Genomic DNA, 23,200 nt, shown 5'->3' on the forward strand with positions numbered 1-23,200 from the left:
TAAAATATGCTCACAAAGCTTGACTTTGATGTAATTCCTGAGAAAATGGGATGTCATTTCTTCATGGCCATTGTTTGTAAGAATATACAAGTATTTGGTTAACAGGCAGATGTTTGATAATTGAACCTTTTTTCTGACCCCTTTGAAGGCATTATTCTTCATGGTCGGAGGAAAACAAATCTTGGCTAGTACCTTATAGTTATTCTGTCACTACACTCCTTCTTGGGAACTCTTAGAAACAAAGAAGGTGGGCCAATAATCTCAAAAGAAAACTGTATTAAAGGTCAATTATTAGATATATATATATAAGAAGATGTGGTATGAGTGCCAATGAGACAACTCTCCATCCAAGTTATAATTTGTGTCTTCAACACAGAGCCTAGGCTCACACCAAACAGCAAGCTATAAAAGGACCCAAAATTACTTGTGTAAAACAAAACTAAGGGTCTAATCAATATAAAAAACAAAAGGAGAAATACTTGTGAACCCCAACAACAAACAATCTGAACATCATATTCCTGACTTGGGACAGGTGCAAACAAAAGCAGCAGGTTTTGACCATTAATGTTGATAAAGGAATTATCTTCTGATAGACTGGCAAAAATAACAAAGAAGACAACAGACAAATGCCATTATAAAACATCAAAACTCTGCTATCATATAAAAGGACATACAGGTACTCAATATGTAATTTCTCATCTAATAAACTAAAATGCATATCATGGTAAAGCATGCTCACATAACCTTTATTTCAAATTTCTAAAGTTCTTATCTTTATGTCCTGAGAAAACTGCCCTGAAAATGCCATACTTAGCTATTATGTATAAGTGTATATAAGAACGTGTATTCTATTCAGTGAACAGACAGTTGTTAATCGATGCATCTGTTAATGTGTCACATGGCATTGCATGCTCACATCAAGTTTGTTTCTAAATTTCAGAAGACTAATTTGTATTTCCTGAAAAGAGCCACAAATATTTCACACAACTGAAGATGGGATTGTCAAACATGATTTAATATTTTTCAGTAAACAAATATTAGATTGGAAGAGTGTATTTGTTGAGCCTGTAACTTTTATCACAGAAATCTTGACAAAGAGACAGTGATCCTGTCTTGCAGCTTTAACTAACTTCTTAAAAGCTAAATATTTTAGAAGGTGGAAGACCTGGATGCTTCATACTTTGTATATAGACGCATTATATTACAGAGTTTCTGTCTGTTACATGACCATTGTCCTGGACCTCATTTTCATGGTTGAGTGATACTTGAAAAAAAAAGTTGATTGTTTTAAATGTTAATTTCTCTTATTTTGGGTATAAGGATAACTTTATTTGGTATGTCCTCATGGCTTTCAGACAGTTTTCTCTTAACCTCGACTTCATTTCATGGATCAGTGAACAAGGTTAAGTTTTGGTGGTCAAGTCCATATCTCATTACTATAAGCAATAGGCCAACTAAATTTGTTCTATGGAAGGATTATAAGCTGAACAAGTCTGCCTGGCTTGACCTCATTTTCATGGTTCAGTTGTCAAAGTTAAGCTTTTGAGTTTTCATCAATTTTTTTCTAATACTATATTTTGTGTATTGTATGAAAAATGATATGATGTACATGTCAGTCTTGCAGGATTTATTTTACCTTGACCTCATTTTTACAGTTCATTGCTGAGTGTGAAGTTTTTATGTTTTGGTCTCTTTTTCTTAAAACTATAAGCAAGAGGTCAACTATATTTTTTGTATGGAAGGATTGTAAGCTGTACAATCTGCCAGGCATTGTTCATCTGACCTTGACCTAAATTTCATGTTTCATTAATCAAAGTTTAGTTTTTCTTGGTCAAGTCTGTTTCTTAGAAATAATAATAAGTAATTGGTCAACTATATTTAGTGTATTGAAGGATTGTAAGGTATATATGCATTTCTCCTTTAGTTCATATGACCTTGGCCTCATTTTTCTTGGATCATGTTTTATAGTTTATGTGATAGTTGTAGTAAAGCTTTATATTTAGAACTTTCAACAAAATAGCAATGGTTAGTAAAGAAGGTGAGATATTCCAGCGTGTTTATTGAATACCGTGGAAATATAAATCCGTAAGTACATCAGATCCCATAATATTTAACAAAGAATGTCATGTGATGCTACTATTTAATGTGTGTGAGCTAATTAGAAAAGATATGACCATGTAAATATCTTTCTGGTGGATAGTTGTCTTTTTGGCTATTATACCATATCTTCCTTTTTCTTAAAGTGAGCTAAAAAAGAAATGAATTATTTTTTTGGCTTTTTTATTTATAAAAACTAAAGACTTATTTACAAAACAGGACAAAACACAGATTAAATTATATGATTAAAATACATTAGTATAAAAGCTTTCAAGCTGAGCATTTAAAATGCTTCTTTGAACTGATATAATGCTACAAAAGAATATTGCATTTTTACAATGATTTATGAATAATTACAACTATGAATCAATGTCCTTGTAACGATTACATTACATTTTCAGGAAAAATTAGGTGTTTCTAACTTTCAATTTTTATCTTAGGAACTGAATATTAAATTTAATTTAAGGCAGGAAGGGATTATCTATCTTTAAAAGATATATCAAAACTAAATTAAACAATCCCCATAGACTATGCATGTTTTAAATTTTGTTCATTTTAATTCATTTGATTTGTTTTAGAGGTACATTGTAGTATAAACTGCCCATAGAAGTTAGGAATGCTATGCTAACCAACACTTAAGAAAAAATGAACTACATAATTTAAAATACATTATCATATACAAAATATTTTTGGTGATTATTTCTCTATAAAACTGTAAAATCAACAACAAATTACAAGTTGTGCATCATGTCCTTCACCAATACAGTAGAAATTAGTTACAAATCAGATATAAACCTTGGTTATACACTCATTTTAACAATGTATACAAAACATCTCAATTTAGTTAGTTATATCAATTTGAATACAGTTGTGTTGAAACATTTAAGGAACAACAATATGAGTATAATTCATAATCAATGATTGCATATTTTTCTTGACTTTTATTTTTCAAACAAAAATGTGTTTGTATCCAAAGGAAATTTGCTAGCACTATGGGGTCATAACCTAAATGTTCATGATCATAATTTCTCATTTGCTAAGCACATATCTTGATCTGTCTTTAAGACTCTTTTTTTAAAACTATTATATATGTTTAACACACCAGTAAGATAATATGGGTTTAATCTGTACAATGAGTACAATAAGTAAATATGACAATAATTCAGTGTAAAAAGTTACATAAAGCTATTTATTGTATGCTAGTACATTAACAATCAAAGCAAAACGATTTAGTAGGGTATTAAAAATATATTATGTCACAAATCTGTGCATATTTCCTGTTTAAATAAAGTAAAAATTAAAAAAAGAGATCTTGCTTTCAGTCACACATTTTTTTCAGTGAATTCAAGTGTTCCTCTTTATTTGTAGAAGTTAACTTCAGCTCTAAATAAGACAAATTATATTTTAGTAAGGTCATTTAAAGTGGCAGGTCCAGAAATTTTCAATAAGCTTTATTTTTGTTCATATATTTCATGTTTTCAGAAATCAAATAAAGGATGAGAAAATTTTAAACAAGTTATTTAAAAAGGAAATATACCATGTGACCATAAAACATGTTATAAGGAATGCATAACAACAAAAACTAATGTAAGTGAAGCACTTAATAAAGAAAACACAAATAAAAAAATCTAATCAACACAAAAACAAAATCTTAATATGGCACTGCTTATTAGTCAAGTGACAAAAACAATCATTTCTAATTCTTCTGTTCAAGTACATTTTGTAATTCACTTGTCACAACTGTCTCAATTTAAAATATGTTTAAATATTTCATCTCAATTTTACAATTAGTTATAAAAAATAATGAAAAGTTTCATTAATTTTTCCCAAACAAAGAAAATTCTAAAGGCATTAAAACTCTGATTGTCAATCCAAAATATCTTTTAATGAATACCCCCCACTTGAAAATAAATAGGTGTTTAAATGATATGAAGTCCAAAATAACTCTTTGAGTCTGCTTTGTCAAGAATATTTGGATCGCTGACTTTCACCATCAATTTGTCCTTCGCGTTGAAATTAAAGACGGCTCCAATATAACTTGTTGATTGTGTGCTGGAACCCTGGAATTTACAACGAGTGCGGCTGTTTTCCAACAATTTGTCTGGTTGTCCTGTTTGAGGAGTTTTATACAGGTAGTGGCAAAGACTTTTGGTCTGATCTTGTTTGGCAGCACTGAAGTCCAGTGTGACCTGGGAGTAGACGTAATAATATCCTGGTTTGTTGATTACAAACTCACCATCACTATAGGTGACGTTATCTTTGAAGTAGAGGCCTCTTTCATTTCCAGTCATCTTCCAGTGAACTTTATGGTTAACACCATCTATGAAACACAAAAAGAAATATGGTTAATTTAATGTCCCTATAAAGAGCACCAGATTTGCTGTCCTTTCCATTGTTCAACACCCTTCAGTTGCCTATTTTTGATTTCATCTATGTCATTTGAACTTTGATGGATAATTGTCTCATAAGTAATCCTACCACATTTCTTTTATTTTGAAAGTTGATTGATAATTTTGCAGATAATTTTTTTATGTTTAAGTGTTATTATTTCTTTTATAACAGGTCGAAAAATACTTTTATGCATCTGATTACATATTCAACTAAACTAGAGGCTCTAAAGAGCCTGTGTCGCTCACCTTAGTCTATGTGCATCATTCTTTTTTATTTCATGGTCTTATAAAATATTTTGGAACGTTAGGGTAACATAGCTACCAAAGCAGGTAACCAGTAAAATAACAGTGTAAAAATTGGGTTGTTTACTTCTGGTGATGATTATTTTCTTATATGCAATGAAATGTTGTGTGAAATTTTCACTGTATCACTGGAAAGGATTAAACTTTACACATGCAAAGTATTTCTTTGGTTGAAATAAAGGTAAATACTGTACAATTTTTTTAAAAGTACCAATTTAACAAAGACTAATAGGGAAAAATTAATGGTGGTATTACACCTATTTAGGGAAACTACATGTGCACTCGTGACCTTATTGTACTTTCATTTTTAAAAGTTATTAATAAACCAGTTCATACATTTTAAACATGGACTATTCGGAATGGATTGAGACACAGAAAGCACGTTTGAGGTAAAATTGCCTTGAAATGGGGGTTTACAGGTGTTTTCTAAGTCAAATGGGTGGACAGACAAAGCTGTATCTAGTTTACTGTGTTAAATTTTAAATTACCCTAACAGTTTTGTTTATACAACATGTGAATTTTTTATTTCAGTGTTCACATGTTCTGAAGAGCATTCTGTTGAAAAATCTTTTATGTGAATTGGTCTGCAGATGACACTTCAGCATTAAAGTAAGTATCAACTATCATCATGTTTTTGGGTTTTTTTTTGGCTGCAAAAGTTTACAATTTGCCTTTGTGCCGTCTACATTTTGCACAGACAATAAATCATCTAAACACTTATTTGCCCTGGATTTATACACATCAGAATCCAGTCTCACATACTTAAACTTTATAATTCTTACCAATTATTTTTTTTGTACCAGCATTCCAAGGGACATAACCCTTTTTAAAAACATTTTGAGGTATTTTGTATTACTCTTTCTCCCCATTTTATAATGTAAAATACAAAAAAGTGGACTCTTTGTGTAAATCTATTAGAAATATACTGTTATGAGTAAATAAATTTTTAAGACTTTGATACCAGTAACAATAAATGATTGACTGAAAGGGAACCGTTATTTGTCACACTAGGCGAACAGACTAAAAACTCGAGTTACACATAAGGGCTTCTAGAAACTTCCGTGTAGACTTAACATTTATAGAGACAGTTCTTTCAGCTAAAACACTTTAATTATTGATTTAACATTACATTTATTTCATTTTTGTGGGGAAATAATCACATTTGTTTTATTTTTTAGACAAAAGATATCAAATTTGGATGAAAAAGGAAGGAAGGAGGAAAAATGGACCAAAACAGACCAAAACAGACCTTCAAATGAACTCCAAAAGGTGCAATAAAATTGTTTATCATCTAAAAGTTGTCTTTTGTATTCTATTTAATTGTTTGAATGCATAGATCATGAGTTTTTGATCAGATATTAGCCAACACTGCAATTTATAATGATACACTGAAATTAGGATTTTTCGAAGAAATTAGACTGAAATTGCCGTAGGATATGGCCTTACATTATAGTGATTTTCTCTGAAACTATAGCTCTGACTGAGACAAAACTTGACAGTTATGCTTGAAATAACTTGCAATTGGAGGGAAAAAAATTACATTAAGTTTATTTGACATTTAGGTGTTCAGGGCAATAACTTCTTAAGGGGTCAATTGACCATTTTGATCATGTGACTTATTTGTAGGTCTTACTTTGCTGTACAATATTGCTGCTTACACTTTATATCTATCTGTAATTATAATCAAGATAACCAAAAACAGCAAAATTTCCTTAAAATGACCAATTTAGGTGCAGCAACCCAACAACAAGTTGCCTAATTGGTCTGAAAATATCAGGGGAGATTGACTTTGACCTAACAAACAAATTTATCCTGTCAGATTTGCTTTAAATGCTTTGGTTTTTGAGATTTTAGCCAAAAACTGCATTTTACCCTATGTTTAGCCATGTCGGCCATCTTGGTTCTCAGGCAGGGTCATCGGACACATTTATCAATCTATATACCCTAATAATGATTGTGGACAAGTTTGGTTAAATTAGTCTTAGTAGTTTAAGAGCAGAAGATTTTTGTACAAGATAACAAAAATTGACAAAAAATTGACAAAAATTTACTATAAAGGGCAATAACTCCTTTAGGGGTCAACTGACCATTTTGGTCATGTTGACTATTTAGTAGATCTTACTTTGCTGAACATTATTGCTGCTTACACTTTATATCTATCTATAATAATATTCAAGATAACCAAAAACAGCAAAATTTCCTTAAAATTACCAATTATGGGGCAGCAACCCAAAAATGGGTTGTTCGATTAATCTGAAAATTTCAGGACAGATAGATGTTGACCTGATTAACAATTTGACTCGTGTCAAATTTGCTCTAAATGCTTTGGTTTCAGAGTTATAAGCCAAAAACCGCATTTTACCACTATGTTCTATTTTTAGCCATGGCGGCTATCTTGGTTGGTTGACCAGGTCACCAGACACTTTTTTATATAGATACCCGAATGATGATTGTGGCCAAGTTTGATAAAATTTGGCCTGGTAGTTTCAGAGGAGAAGATTTTTGTAAAAGTTAACAACGACTGACGCAGGATGATGCCAGACGCCAAGTGATGGGAAAAGCTCACTTGGGCCAGGTGAGCTAAGAATATAATGTATATTCCCTGGCAACTTAGTGACAAGAGTGTGAATAATTTAAGCTACCATTACAAAGGATTTAAATTGATCAATCAGGAAACTGGAATTATCTAGCATAGGCTGTATTCAAGCATTTGAAATATTTGTGCACTTTTATTTTTGTGTTGTTATAAGATCATAGGACAGTACCTATTCACTGCTTACTATATTTCCCTAACTTACCTGGACTTGTATTTGCTATACCAGCTACCCTTCCTATAACTCTTGGTTCAAAGTCATCCACCTTACTGTTACAAGCTGCCTGAAGTTCCTGGGTGTTCATTGCTGTAAAATATTCTCATTATTAATCATTGTTGCAATACTGGTAAACATATAATATTCATTATGTGTGAATCTATGACTTTCATAACTTATTAATGTAAAATTGAACAGAGACAAAACCAGTAGCCAACCTTTTATTACTCTCTCAATATTGTTGTTAATAGTCATAATGTTGATGATCTTACTGCATCATTCCATTCAGTATTTCAAGTAAAATGTGTTTACACTTATTTTTGATAACATTTATAAATACATGTAATAATGTGTCTTGTCAAAAATACAGCACTGGACTAAGCATTAGATTTTTTTCCACATCAGTTTTATGCTTTTACAAAGATACATACCTGATGCTTTCATAGCATGCTTCCTTTCAACATACTGTAAAATAAAAATACAACTATTTATTATTTTTTAGAAGTGTATTTCTTTTTTACTAGTTTGTTATTGCATCATTCTGAAAGATAATAAGATAATATGGCTGACTTGAGGTCTTCAAATCTTGTGCTAACAATTAACAAACTGCCAAAAAAAGTTAATACATTGTACCTTGATCAGATGAGACACTTCAAACAACATCAATAATCATACAAGAACAGCAGCTTTATACACATGTTGAAAGATTTTTCATTGAACTCTGGAGGCTAGAAAAGTATATGGACTTTTACTTAGACATGTATTCAGATTGTATTACATTATTGCTTACCAATTCCATCAGTTTATCCAAGTTTTGACCCTCATCTGCACAACAAATCTCCTTTCCATTTTCATCTCTCTTAGAAAATTGCCTGAAATTGATTGGGTCATCATCAGGGTGGATGGATACCTCATCACAAGGCAGACAAAATGTCTTTGAAGGGTTGATTATCACTCTCTGGGATTTATCCTTCACAAAAAAGGCAATGATGAAAATCAAGATGGCCAGTAAGAAGACATTAAGGATCCCCAGGAGAATGGTCAGAGTTGTCTTCTTCATGTACTTTCCTCCTGATGACTCTTTTCCTTTATCTTTATCCTTAGTTGTTGGTAGCATTTTTTCTGCTTCCCCTCCTTGTGCAGTACCACTAGCTCCAGCGGTATCTTCCATTGTTGATATTCAGTGTTCTACACTACTAGTATCAAGTTCTACAATAGTAAACACTTATTGTAAGTGAAAGTTTAGTCATAGATTGACTTTATTTATACCTCTCTAAGACTCGTAAAAATGTCATGTCATGCAGGAAGATACAATTCAAATATATCTAAAACAATAATCTGATTTTTTAAATTTAACATGTTTAATAATATAAGTATGAAAAGCTTTATTTCTAAAGAATTCTTTATACCTCAACAGCTTTTTGTCTTAAGATTTCTGACTTTCAGCATGGATATATATTTTTTTATCTAAATACACACATACATGTAGCAGTTTCTGTAAATAGAAACTATTGGAGTCATTGTAAATGAAATGTAATGGTCTATATTGGATCTTTCATGACTTAGAAAAAGGAAGATATGGTGTGAGTGCCAATGAGACAACTCTCCATCCAAATAACAATTTATAAAAGTAAACCATTATATATTATAGGTCAATATAACCAATAAGTATAATACCAATTGATAATAGTTTTTCTAAATTTCAGTTTGATGTTGTATTTTGTACCCTGTTTTTGATTATTCCTATCACAAAAAAAAATTACACCAATTGATAATAGCTTTCCTAAATTTCAGTTTGATGTTGTGTTTTGTATACTGTCTTAAGGTCTTTCTTTGTTTTTGCCAAGGCATTGTCGAAGGTAGGACAGAAATTCACAGGACAAAAAGTTGCAGACAAAAAGTCACTGTGGTAGAGTCACAGACAAAAAGTCAGATCTATAAAATGTCACTATTCAGCTTTAAGATTGTTTCTTTCAACAAGAGAACACTTATTTAAAAATAAAACTTGTTGTACTTTTCATTAACTTGAGTATGTAAAGCAACTGTGTAAACAAAAGTTATATGAACAAAATTATGATAAAACAAGAATGTGTCCATAACCACATACATACATGAATACCCCACTCACACTATAATTTGCTATGTTCAGTGGACTGTAAAATTGGGATTAAAACTCATTTGACATTTAAATTAGAAAGATCAGATAATAGGAAATGTGTGTACTAAGTTTTATGTTGATTGGGCTTCAATGTCATCTAAAACTACTATCCCAAAAAATATATCAGAAAACTTCAGAATTTTTTTTACAAACATGACAAAAGTGAAAGTACATTTTTTTTTTAAGATATTCAAAGTCCCAGTTAATGTTTAGACAGCTCTTTCTATCAAATTTCTAGATTTAAATAGTTATTTCATAAAGTTATATAAGCACAACTTCAAACATTCCCCATTTCCATTCTCTTATTTATGTGAAATTTGACAACTGTGTGATATTGATTGAGTGTTCAACAATTACCTTATTTTTATTTTTCTTCTTGAAACCTAGTTGCAAATTTAGTTGATTTTAAGCTTAGGTATGCAGGATAAATTAACGATAGTCTCCAAACATAATTCTAAATTGCATCAAAACTTGACACTAAGTCTAAAACCGAAAGTCTGGATACGAAAACGAAAGTAGCTTTTTTTCAGTTAAGCATTTTTGAACAGTTTTGTTGATATCTATTAATAAATTAAATATACAATATATAAATAATAATCACCTGTATTACTTGTATGATATAACAACGTATCAATGGTTCTTCTAAAAGATTTCGATTGTTGGATTTTTTGGAAATTTGAGATTTGATCTACAGGTAGATTATGTCCCTTGATTACTGGAAATTGTAGTTTCGACACTAAATACGGTGAGAACACGTACAGAATACGAACAATAATGATTATCGCGCATATTAGTTTAGAGGACATAAAAGAGAACACCACAAAATATTGAAGCTTCAGTGGACGGATGAAATCAATATAACCAATAAAAAAAGAGAATAAAGGGATTAAGGAAACTGAGAGAAAAACCTAGAACTTGAATTATGTTGCATAGGCCTACTAGCATAAGCTATAGGAATGATGAGCAAAACAAAGTCATAATAAAGAAAAAGAGATTATCCTTCTAGTATAAAGTTATAGCTTAATTTATTGAAGATTTCAAACTATTGCATGCGCGGAGTATTTGAACAAAATTGTATATGAAAAAAATCTTTTAATTTGTCTGAGAATACTCGGCGGAAGAAAGTCAACACTAAGTGATTAAAAATATGTACATTGGTATTTATATATTTATATTTGTGGAGAACATGCAGTTGGTGACAACTGATCTCTATAGGTTTATTTTTTTTACATGCTACCACAATTTCTGGTAACATATTACATAGAGAATAATACATGGCAAAATCCGTATCATATGTCGTATCATCCCGAGACATCAATATCAGCCCAAGTGCCAAAAAATTTGTTGTAAAAACTTGATGTTCGTGACGTCACATACCAAACAATGATGTCATTCAAAAAATTGACCTATTTTTAGAAAAAAAAATCTTAAGCCAAAAAAAAACAAAAAAAAACTGACTTTAGTTTAAAAAAAAAAAAAAAAAAAAAAGGTATGCGATACGGGGTATGCGATACGGGGTATGCGATACGGGTTATGCGATACAGGGTAGGTGATACAGACTGGAAAAAAGAACCTTTATTAGATATACAAAATAGCTGTATTTTGTACTAAATATATGATAAATTGGTTTATCAAGTTGTTTGTAGAAAAATAACTATTTGATAGATCTTGATATTGTCTTTGAGGTGGATATTTGCCGAAATGATTTGGTATGTAATTTTCTTGTTCTAGAATCTGCTGGTATGAGAAGACTTTGTAGAACATAATTAGTCTGGTTTTGAGACGACGCTCAGTGAGTGAGAGCTATTGTAGATCGTTTAACATGGATCAGTCTAATTAAAATATTTTACGTTATACTACATATGAGCTCAAATGTAGTATAAGGTAATCAGAGATACACATTGAACGGTCCGCACGCCTCTGTTTCATTTTGAGCCTATTTTTGTATTCTGGTGTGTGTATCCCATTAACTACAGGCATATTCAAGTTTTAGTCTCACTATGGATTGGTATGCACCGTCACGGGATTTGATATTGGTGTTAGATACTTTTAGGTTTCTCTTCGGGAAGCCAAGAGATTTGTTTGCATTTGATATGATGTTGTCATAGTCATTGTTCCATTCTAAGTTTGACTATAAGGTTACGCACAGTTCCTTTAGTACACCTGATGTAACTGGTACTGCGTTTGATGTTATTGATGCTTGTGTACGGTCAGGTAGAAAAGCCTGAATCAATTTTAGAGTGTTATCTTGAATGCCATAGTATTTAAGTTTGTAGAGTAAAAGTTTGTGGAGTACTTTATCGAAGGCTTTGGCAAAATTCATAATAATAAGGTCTGTTTCTATATTGATCTATACTTCCTATTGAAGTTCTTATATAAATTGAACGAGTTATGATTCGCATGATCTCGATTTTCGGAAACCATGTTGGAGGCCGTAGAGTATAACATATGCCTCCAAATAGACCACGATGTTACTTGTCACAATGTGCAGTCCTTCAATTTACAACAAATATATAAGAGAGTGAAATTGGTCTATAATTTTCAGCCTTGTATCGTTCGACCTTTTTAAATGCTGGTGCAACAATTGCATGTTTTGATGCTTTTTCCTGTTTCCAGAGATTTGGTAAATATGGTGGTAAGGATAGGTGCGATTTGTTATTTTAGTTCTTTTAATACACGTCCATTGATGTTATCTGGACCATTTGCTTTGTTCTATCTATTTCCAGTATGCATTCCTTTGCTTTGTTTGTTTTAGTTTCTTGTAAATTTCGAAGGGTTTCCATTTCTGTTTTTATAACACTTTTTTTTCTGGTTAACGAGTTTCCTTAGCTTATTCAGTGTTTATCAAATGTAGTCAATGCTTATATGTGAACATTCTGTGAGGGACATTTGACTATTGATTTGAGAAGATAGTTTTTAAGGTATTCCATAGTGTATCTGCATCACCCGAGTCATACAAGTTATTGATGGTGTTAAGTTTTGTAGCACGATAATTTAAATGTTGTTCCAGTTGGCCTCTTTGTATTTAAGTATTTTTCTTGGTGTTTCTCTTTAAAGTCAGATGACTATTTCTACCTAAACTATATCGCGATCTGCTGAGGCGACAGGTGGTAGTGTGTTAAGTTTATTGATACTAGTTGGATTGTTTACTAAAATAAGATAAAAAAAATTATATTTACGTGTTGACTTGTCTGTGGCTTGGTGCAAGTTATGATTTGATATTATATCTAGTAACAGCTCTTGTTGTTTAGCATCTGGTTTGCCTAAGATGAATGCTGGTATTGACCAGTCTATGAGTCTAAGATTAAAGTCCAATCCTTACCATATATTTTTTGTTGTTGAATTATTTAGTCTATGCTAAGGAGATGCTAAGTTGTTCTGAAGATGTACCTTTATCCGATGGGTACGGGGCGCCGAATGGGACTCTTGTTGTTTTGTACTCAAAATTCAATTCTGTACGGACAAAAGTGACTTTTGTTCAACAAAAATTAGTTCAGTTTAACAAAATTTGTATCATACTACAAATTTGAAATTTTGTCATACAAAATTATCTATCAGCGGACAAAAGTCACTTTTGTCATGACAAAATTCATTTTTGTTACACAGACTTGACTTTTGTTACCTAATTTAAAAATTGGGCGACAAAAGTCAACTTTGTATTCAAATTAGTTAAGTTTGGTTTCTGTGAACTAATTTGCATACAAAATCGACTTTTGTTACACAAAATTGACTTTTGTGAGACAAAATTGACAAAATTGACTTTAGTCTCAACAAAATTGACTTTTGTGAGACAAAATTGACAAAATTGACTTTTGTCTAAACAAAATTGACAAAATTGACTTTTGTCTCAACAAAATTGACAAAATTGACTTTTGTATCAACAAAATTAACAAAATTGACTTTTGTCTCAACAAAATTGACAAAATTGACTTTTGTCTCAACAAAATTGACAAAATTGAATTTCGTCTCAACAAAATTGATTTTTGTCTCACGAAAGTCAATTTTGTCTCACGAAAGTAAATTTTGTCTCTTCAAAGTCAATTTTGTTGTTACAAAATTGAATTTTGTTGTTACAAAATTGAATTTTGTTGTTACAAAATTGAATTTTGTTGTTACAAAATTGAATTTTGTCTTCACAAAAATGAATTTTGTCGTCACAAAATTGACTTTTGTCTCAACAAAATTGACTTTTGTCTCAACAAAATTGACAAAATTGACTTTTGTCTCAACAAAATTGATTTTTGTCTCAACAAAATTGACAAAATTGACTTTTGTCTCAACAAAATTGACAAAATTGAATTTTGTCTCACAAAAGTCAATTTTGTCTCACAAAAGTCAATTTTGTCTCACAAAAGTCAATTTTGTCTCACAAAAGTCAATTTTGTCTCACAAAAGTCAATTTTGTCTCACAAAAGGTAATTTTGTCTCACAAAAGTCAATTTTGTCTGACAAAGTTGAATCTTACCTCACACAATTGACTTTTGTGATTTAATTTCCATATCAGGTAACAAAAGTCAATTTTGTATGCAAATATGTTTATATTTACATACCTTTTAGACAAAATTGACTTTTGTCATGACAAATATGAATTTTGTCTACAAAACTGAATTTTGTCATGACAAAAATGAATTTTGTCTACACAAATGAATTTTGTCATCACAAAATTGAAGTTCTCACAAAACAAGTCTGTAGCACATAGTTTTGTAAGACAAAAATGATTTTGTTATGACAGAATTTAATTTTGTACAAAACCACAAGAGTCCCATTCGGCGCCCCGTAATGGGGGTCGATAGTACGGGGCGCCGAATGGGACTCTTGTGGTTTTGTACTCAAAATTCAATTTTGTACGGACAAAAGTGACTTTTGTTCAACAAAAATTAGTTCAGTTTAACAAAATTTGTATCATACTACAAATTTAAAATTTTGTCATACAAAATTATCTATCAGCGGACAAAAGTCACTTTTGTCATGACAAAATTCAATTTTGTTACACAGACTTGACTTTTGTTACCTAATTTGAAAATTGAGCGACAAAAGTCAATTTTGTTTTCAAATTAGTTTAGTTTGGTTTCTGTAAACTAATTTGCATACAAAATCGACTTTTGTTACACAAAATTGAGTTTTGTTACACAAAATTGAGTTTTGTTACACAAAATTGAGTTTTGTTACACAAAATTGAGTTTTGTTACACAAAATTGAGTTTTGTTACACAAAATTGACTTTTGTTACACAAAATTGACTTTTGTTACACAAAATTTACTTTTGTGAGACAAAATTGACCAATGTGAGACAAAATTGACTTTTGTCTCAACAAAATTGAATTTTGTCTCAACAAAATTGACAAAATTGAATTTTGTCTCAACAAAATTGATTTTTGTCTCACGAAAGTCAATTTTATTTCACGAAAGTCAATTTTGTCTCATAAAAGTCAATTTTGTTGTTACAAAACTGAATTTTGTCGTCACAAAAATGAATTTTGTCGTCACAAAATTGACTTTTGTCTCAACAAAATTGACAAAAGTGAATTTTGTCTCAACAAAATTGACAAAATTGACTTTTGTCTCAACAAAAATGACAAAATTGAATTTTGTCTCAACAAAAATGACAAAATTGAATTGTGTCTCAACAAAAATGACAAAATTGAATTTTGTCTCACAAAACATCTTCGAATTTATAAATGAGTAAAAGAGGAACGAAAGATACCAAAGGGACAGTCAAACTCATAAATCTAAAATAAACTGACAACGCCATGGCTAAAAATAAAAAAGACAAACAGACAAACAATTGTACACATGACACAACATAGAAAACTAAAGAATAAACACGAACCCCACCAAAATCTAGGGGTGATCTCAAGTGCTCCGGAAGGGTAAGCATATCCTGCTCCACATGTGGCACCCGTCGTGTTTCTTATGTGATAAAAAATACGGTAAAAAGTCTAATTCGGTAGTTCACATTCATGAAAGGGAAGGGGATTGTAGGTACCACGTAAGGAACATATCCGATATCATTTGTGAACGGTTATTCCATAACGGTCAACCAACTCGTGATGGCGTCCGTAAAATTAACGAAGGGACGATTCCAACTTCACCATTTGAAACTCTTGGTTTAATAGCTTCCTTGTGAGTAGCAACCCTCTATCACAAAAATCATGTTAGGAAATGCAAGCACGGGAATATCGTATCAATTGGGAGATATATACCCCATATGCAGGTGCTGCTGGAAGGTTGCTACTTAGAAATGGAAAGTTCACAAGTGAAAAGCTGAAATCATCTCTTTTGTTGTAAAGTTTAGTTTTGAATCGACCCTCATTGTCTTTTTATAGATGTAAGTCAAGATATTAGGCAGACTTAACTGTATCTGTAGTATCCTTTATCTCTAGTTTGATGGGATAGATGCGTTCAACATAGTCACCAAATTTTTAATTATCTAGTGAAAGAACATCATATTTATAGCGGAAAGTAGAGTTAAAGGATATTGCTAACTTTTATTTTTCTTCCTAAGAAGTTCCTGCACGAAGTCCGCCTCATAATAATAAAGAAACAAGTCGGCAAGTAGAGGGGCACAGTTGGTTCCCATTGGAATGCCGACAGTCTGTTGAAAAACACGTCCTCCGACCGTAACAAATATGTTGTCAATCAAGAAATCAAGCATCTTGATAATATCAGTTTCAGAGTTTTTTTCTTTCAATCAGAGTGTTCTTTACAAAGTAGAATTTATCCCTCCCTAAGACAAGATACTTGTATCTCCGTGGGCCATTCTTTTTTGATGAAGCAAAGTAATAACAACTCTTTCAATTTGTCTTTTAGTTTGGAATGTGGAATACTTGTGTAAAGAGTAGAAAAGTCAAATGTTTTAATACTGTTACAAGATGAAAGATTGTATGTACTCTAAAAGAGTATCCACATCTGATTCCCGCCACCTCGTGAATAGACAGTTTCACAATAACTTTGAAGCCCGGCTTTGATTGCTGATTAAAAAGATGTTAATAATTTAGAAAGAGGTTTCGTGGAGCACTTGGAAGACCCAGCAATATACCTTTGTTTGTAAGGACACTTATGTAGTTTAGGTATCCAATACAATGATGGAAGATCCAGTTCATCATCTTTGGTTGAAATTCCAAAGGAACATAGAACAGACCTATGATTGTCCATGATTTCCTCTTTGGTTTGTGTCGTGAGGGTATATGTTGAGTTTTCAAGTGAATTGTCAATACCTAATTCGTTCATCAAGCAGTTAATGTAATGAGTTTTACATACAAAAACGATGTTGTTTGGGGCTTTATCTGTGGGGACAACAACATATTTGTCGTGGAGGTAGGATAGGTGTTTTGCAACATTTGGGCCTTTAAAGATTGACGTAGCATGGGCATTGATAGACCCATTCACTTTCTTAATTCTGATTTGTATCAACGACCTCACTGCCTTAATCCATTCGTATAGAGTGTCTACGTCGTCACCTGTAATAACGTGACCAGCAGGATTATATGTGAATTGGGAATTAGTACAAGTGCAATCAGGAGGTTTAGACTTGAAGTCGTCAATATCGAGATCCTGCAAAACGTGTTTGTAATTGAAAATTAATAGGTTTTGTATAGGTATAAGAAATGATTGGTACAGACTGGTCTTAAAAATAAGGAGGTATTTTCGATTGAACTAATTTGTGATGAAAGATATTGCCTAAGTTGACGCCATCGAAACCTTTGTTGGTAAAGGAAAGATTAAGGACAGCTCTTTACTCTTTTCATCTTTTCCAATGCGGACTGGTTTGAAAAGTCTGTGACTTGCAATATCCGAAATTATGGCTTCACGTTTTTATTGGTTTGAATGAGGGTTTGTAACAGTGGATTCCAAACATAAATTGAACAGAGAATGAGGTTTTGAAAGGGGTAATGAATAAAGTTTCGTGCTAATGTGATGAATACCTAACGGCTTTTGTATAAATGGCAGCAAGTCATTAATAGAGATATCATGCAGAGAAGGTGGTGTAAAATGAGGATGACCATGGCTGCGTCTACGTCGAGGAGTCGAGTTGAAAATATTCATCACATTCACCGAGTTACACGAATATGAGTGGCCGTTCATGTCATTTGCGCGATTATATACGCGTATATAATTTTCAACGCGTATATATACGCGTATATTGTGGTTTTCAACGCGTATATTGTGGTTTTCAACGCGTATATTGTGGTTTTCAACGCGTATATTATCGTTTTATACGCGTATATTGTTAAAATAAACACGTTTATACTTTATTCCAATTTATTTATCATATACGCGTTAATATACGCGTTATTTGCACAAATATACGCGTTAATATACGCGTTAATATACGCGTTATTTGTGTTAATATACGCGTATGAAATCATTATATACGCGTTAATAAACATTCGTTTGTCTTATTGTTTTAACCAATGAAAGCTGCGTTCTTAAACTGGTTTGCATGTGACAATTGTATAACGGTCCGTGTAACACTTATCAAATCAAAGTTTTAAAAAGTTTTGAAATTTTAGATTTTTGGAATTTTGATCCAAGTTTTAAAATATCAAAATTTCAAATTGTGTTAAAGCTTTGAAATTTTGAAATTTTAACCAAATTATTAAAATATCAAAATTCTTAATATCGTTTATAAATTTGATAGTTTAGAAATTTGATCAAACTTCTAAAATACTAAATCTAACGCGCAATTTTAATTATTTCACTTTTTGAAAGTTTGATTTTTCAAATGTTTGCTTAAAATATCAAAATAGAAAAGGGGCAATAAGAGGGATACCTGTAAAAAGCGAAAGGAAATAAAAGCGGAACGATAAGAAACAATATGAATTAAAAACATACTGATACTTAAAAGTTTATGTATGAAATAAAACGGACAGTTGTAAGCGGTGAAAAAATAATGACAAAATTAATATTTCTTCAAAGAAGATACCAGACGTACGGCTCTGATATTGACCATTTTACCTGCTGGTTTTTCTAGCACCCATATTTTTGGAGAAACAGGAGTAACAGTAAAAACTGAACAACTCGCAGTAGTTCATATAGTATGGTTATGTTGAGCATGTATATATACATTTTCTACTAAACTCTTAAGCAATAAAAAAGCCCAATACACGATGTATTACTTCTTTTGATTTCATTTTTTTTTCTGTTTTGCTTTACGACTTCTTACTTTCTGCAATCATGTTGGCTAAAGAATATGTCATTTCATGTACAGAATGAACGATCATCTTAAACGTTTTTATCTATTCTTTGTAAGTTGTTTGCCCTAAATATTCAGCTTTAAGCGTTCCGTAAGAAGGTTGGTCAAGAAAAGCGCTTCATGATACTGAATGCACGGTGTCCTAATTAAGGTTGTGCTAGTCCACAACGTGGGAGGTTTTTAATATAATCTTATTTACGCTGAAATTAAGACGGTACTAAGATCCAATATCACAAAATTGGAGCCAAGATATTGTTACAAGGTATCTACAACAACTCATCATAGATTGATACCAGGTTATAAATTTTGCCGCTTTTTGCGCCAGACGCGCGTTTCGTCTACAAAAGACTTATCATTGACACTCGAACCAAATTAAGTTAAAAAGGCAAATAAAGTCAAATGAAATTGAAAAGGCCAAATAAAGTAAACTTTTAAATCCAACGTATAGCTCTGGTTTTGTAAAAGTTGAAACCTTTCATATCATATATAAATGTATACCATAAACATTATTTTCACGAGCATTTATATTTATGTAATAGTTACCGCTGTACTACATTTAGCACCCAACTTTCATTCATGTTTATGTAATATTTGCCGCTGTACTACATTAAGCACCCATCTATCCAGTTGACATTTTGAAAGTTGAAAATTGTTTTCAAAAGTTTATATCAGCGATAAATAGTAATCTTTTGGGAAACCAATATTTAGATAGTCACTATTTTTTTACTTGATACTACCACTAGGGGCTTCGATAATGGTACACTAAAATTATTATGATCCTCAATTTGATGATATAATATTCTGTGCCAGCAGAGGACAAAAGAAAAATTCTCCATGCCTTTAATGTTAGATATGAACCAGATACGTTGATTAATAGCGATGAAAAACTTTTAAAAAAGTTAGCGCTTCGACAAAACAACCTTACCCCACTTTTAAATTTAAATGGTTGCTCCCTTAAAGACAACGTTTGGACTGGTTATCACACACGTAGCTCCATTATAGGTTCTAAATCAACCACTGTTTTATAATAGTAAACAAAAGCAATAGATTTTTTTGTATTAAAGGATATTGTTGTCCCGTATTTGAATTTTGTTATTTGGGTATTTTTAAGTTATCGTACGACAATCGACTTTGAGCAAACTAAAAGTTCACATGTACACCCAGTCATAATGGAGTGTGCAAAGAGAAGCCGCACTGTCAGCTGCATGATGATTTTTTTTTCCATTTTTGGCCGTACACCAATGTTGCTCTCGAAAAACCAGTCCAATGTAAAACGCTGAATTTTAAGTAAAGAATTCACCTACGGAACGCTGAAACTGAAATTTGAAATTCAAGAAAAATAAGAACGAAACAATTAAAGAGGTTTTTGACCAAAGTGAAGTTAAAACATATCTACTAGTAGTTTAATTGAGGTATCGAGCTGGCGTATGACAGTAACTGCTAGACTTATATATAGAAGTCCTTTGTTAGTTTATTATCATTGTCATATTGATTAGTTTCTTTTGTTTCCTATTCTGACACATTAAAGTGCGTTTTACTGTTCGTATTACTGTGTGTTTTTCATTCTTTATTGGCTAGAGGTATAGGGGGAGGGTTGTGATCTCACGAAACATATTAAACCCCGCTGCATTTGTGCGCCTGTCCCAATCCAGGAGCCTCTGTCCTTCTAAGTCTTGTATGATTTTGATTTTAGTTCATTGGTTATATTTCGGAGTTTAGTATTACGTCTATAATCACTGAACCAGTACACTTTTTGTCTAGGGGCCAGCTGAAACACGCATAGCACAACTTTCATTGCGACGCTATATATTAAGTATTCCTTCCGTATCATTTCTGGGAACTGAAATAAATCTTAAAAGGCAATATATGTTCATCAGGCAATCGATAAACATGAAGGAAAACGTTTTAAGTTGTATATGCGACCGAAGCGCTTTTTCTGGATCTACCTTCATCAGGAACGTCAAAAAGGCGAATAATGCTATTTGGTTAACTGCATGCGAGTTGGTCATTTTTCACTGGTACTTCTAAATGTTGGGCACTGGGAACACAAGATAGCTTTGAATTATTTATCTCAAACACTAACCTTATACATGTATAAGAGATTTAAATCAACGTAGTTGATTCCGGATTAAATAGGTTTAATTATATTTTTTTTGATAGATGCACAACCTTAAAATTTCAGGATACTGTTATCCCATGTGATGTCTAATATGTTTCATAAAAAAAAACCGACTTCTTCTTTTCATTATTTATTTTGTAATTAAGAATGTTTTGATATATTTCATGCTATTTATTTATAACTAAGAATAGTTCTTATCAGAGCCGTGTTTTTTTTTTGATAGATGCACAACCTTAAAATTTCAGGATACTGTTATCCCATGTGATGTCTAATATGTTTCATAAAAAAAAAACGACTTCTTCTTTTCATTATTTATTTTGTTATTAAGAATGTTTTGATATATTTCATGCTATTTATTTATAACTAAGAATAGTTCTTATCAGAGCCGTGTTTACATCAGTGTTTACAGGTACCGCTCTTGTCGCCCCTTTATATTTTTGATATTTTAAGCAAACATTTAAAAAATCAAACTTTCAAAAAGTGAAATTATCAAAATTGCACGTTATGTTTAGTATTTTAAAAGTTTGATCAAGTTTCTTAACTATCAAATTTATAAACGATATTTAGAATTTTGATATTTTAATAATTTGGTTAAAATTTCAAAATTTCAAAACTTTAACACAATTTGAAATTTTGATATTTTAAAACTTGGATCAAAATTCCAAAAATCTAAAATTTCAAAACTTTTTAAAACTTTGATTTGATAAGTGTTACACGGACCGTTATACAATTGTCACATGCAAACCAGTTTAAGAACGCAGCTTTCATTGGTTAAAACAATAAGACAAACGAATGTTTATTAACGCTTATATAATGATTTCATACGCGTATATTAACACAAATAACGCGTATATTAACGCGTATATTAACGCGTATATTTATGCAAATAACGCGTATATTAACGCGTATATGATAAATAAATTGGAATAAAGTATAAACGTGTTTATTTTAACAATATACGCGTATAAAACGATAATATACGCGTTGAAAACCACAATATACGCGTTGAAAACCACAATATACGCGTATATATACGCGTTGAAAATTATATACGCGTATATAATCGCGCAAATGACATGAACGGCCACTCATACACGAAGGACTAGATAGAATATCTATACCTATAGTAACTTGTCGCATGTCAATCAGCAGATTTTAACATTCCTTGAACATCACGACATGTGCAATATTTTGAGTATTTGTTTAGAATCATGTATGGGGTTGACAATTACCCTTCCAGAGCAGTGACATGAGATCACACGTTGTTTTGGTGGAGTACTTGTGTTGTTTATTCTTTAGTTTTCTATGTTGTGTCTGTCTGTTTTTATTTTTTATTTTTAGCCATGGCGTTGTCAGTTTATTTTCGATTTATGAGTTTGACTGTCCCTTTGGTATCTTCCGTCCCTCCATAAGCTATCTTCTTATGACCAATATGCATCCAAGGTAAGCAAGCTTTAATACTGTTTCATCATGTTTTCAGGTAATGTAAAAATGTAAAAAAAAATTACAATAACAAAAAGGGTAATTAGAATAAACAATATAAGTCCAGGAAAGACGGGCATGATATGTTAACATGAAATATCTACTACCTAAATCCATTAATTGGGAACACACCTTCAAAATACTGATGGATTCAGACGAAGTAAACGCTAGAAAGAAGACGTTTTTACTTATCATCTAATTATGTTCATCTTAACATAAAAAACACATTTGCAAAGTTTTAAATTTATATTCCTTCTAATAACGGAGAAAATCAAGTATTTGTAACTTTTTTGGTTGAATTCTCGAGTGGGTCGTGACGTATTAGCCCGATTTATTGAATTCTGGGAAAAAATAAAATCTGTTTAACTCTTATAGCTTATCGACAATATACGTAATTAAAAGCGCACAGCTGACGAATGGTCGTAGTTATTAACCATAATATACGAATGAACGAAAATGAATATGCATATACCGTTTTGTATTGATTGAATTAAACTCCTATAAAATTATCTCTAGTAAATGTTTTTGAATAAATTTAATAAATTATTGTTGAGATTTTATTCATAAAATATTTATTGAACATTTTTACTGATATTGAACTGAAAATATTTCAGTTCTATTTACCGTTATTGTTTTGATAATCATT

The 23,200-nt window shown here is 31.5% G+C and overlaps 1 protein-coding gene and 1 long non-coding RNA gene across 4 annotated transcripts; one reads left to right on the plus strand and one right to left on the minus strand.

Moving 5' to 3' along the window:
- Nucleotides 1-2,263: 2,263 nt before the first annotated feature.
- LOC134712620 (tumor necrosis factor ligand superfamily member 6-like) lies at nucleotides 2,264-10,498 on the minus strand. 3 transcript variants are annotated; one of them, XM_063574351.1, is made up of 5 exons: nucleotides 10,360-10,498; nucleotides 8,391-8,809; nucleotides 8,032-8,065; nucleotides 7,589-7,690; nucleotides 2,264-4,417 (listed from the first exon to the last, which is right to left on the minus strand). In XM_063574351.1, exons 2-5 carry the CDS (start codon nucleotides 8,769-8,771, stop codon nucleotides 4,017-4,019), a joined length of 918 nt encoding a protein of 305 aa, XP_063430421.1. In that variant the 5' UTR covers nucleotides 8,772-8,809; nucleotides 10,360-10,498; the 3' UTR covers nucleotides 2,264-4,016. The 3 variants fall into 3 exon arrangements, with proteins under 3 accessions (XP_063430421.1, XP_063430422.1, XP_063430423.1); XM_063574352.1 differs by having other exon boundaries at nucleotides 10,369-10,486; XM_063574353.1 differs by lacking the exon at nucleotides 10,360-10,498 and adding an exon at nucleotides 10,116-10,257.
- Nucleotides 4,858-6,313, plus strand: LOC134709770 (uncharacterized). The gene is made up of 3 exons (XR_010106036.1): nucleotides 4,858-4,971; nucleotides 5,322-5,399; nucleotides 5,969-6,313. It is a non-coding gene; the product is annotated as an uncharacterized LOC134709770 (long non-coding RNA).
- Nucleotides 10,499-23,200: the final 12,702 nt, after the last annotated feature.

This window comes from Mytilus trossulus, chromosome 3, assembly GCF_036588685.1.
Source record: "Mytilus trossulus isolate FHL-02 chromosome 3, PNRI_Mtr1.1.1.hap1, whole genome shotgun sequence".
Classification (NCBI taxonomy): domain Eukaryota; kingdom Metazoa; phylum Mollusca; class Bivalvia; order Mytilida; family Mytilidae; genus Mytilus; species Mytilus trossulus.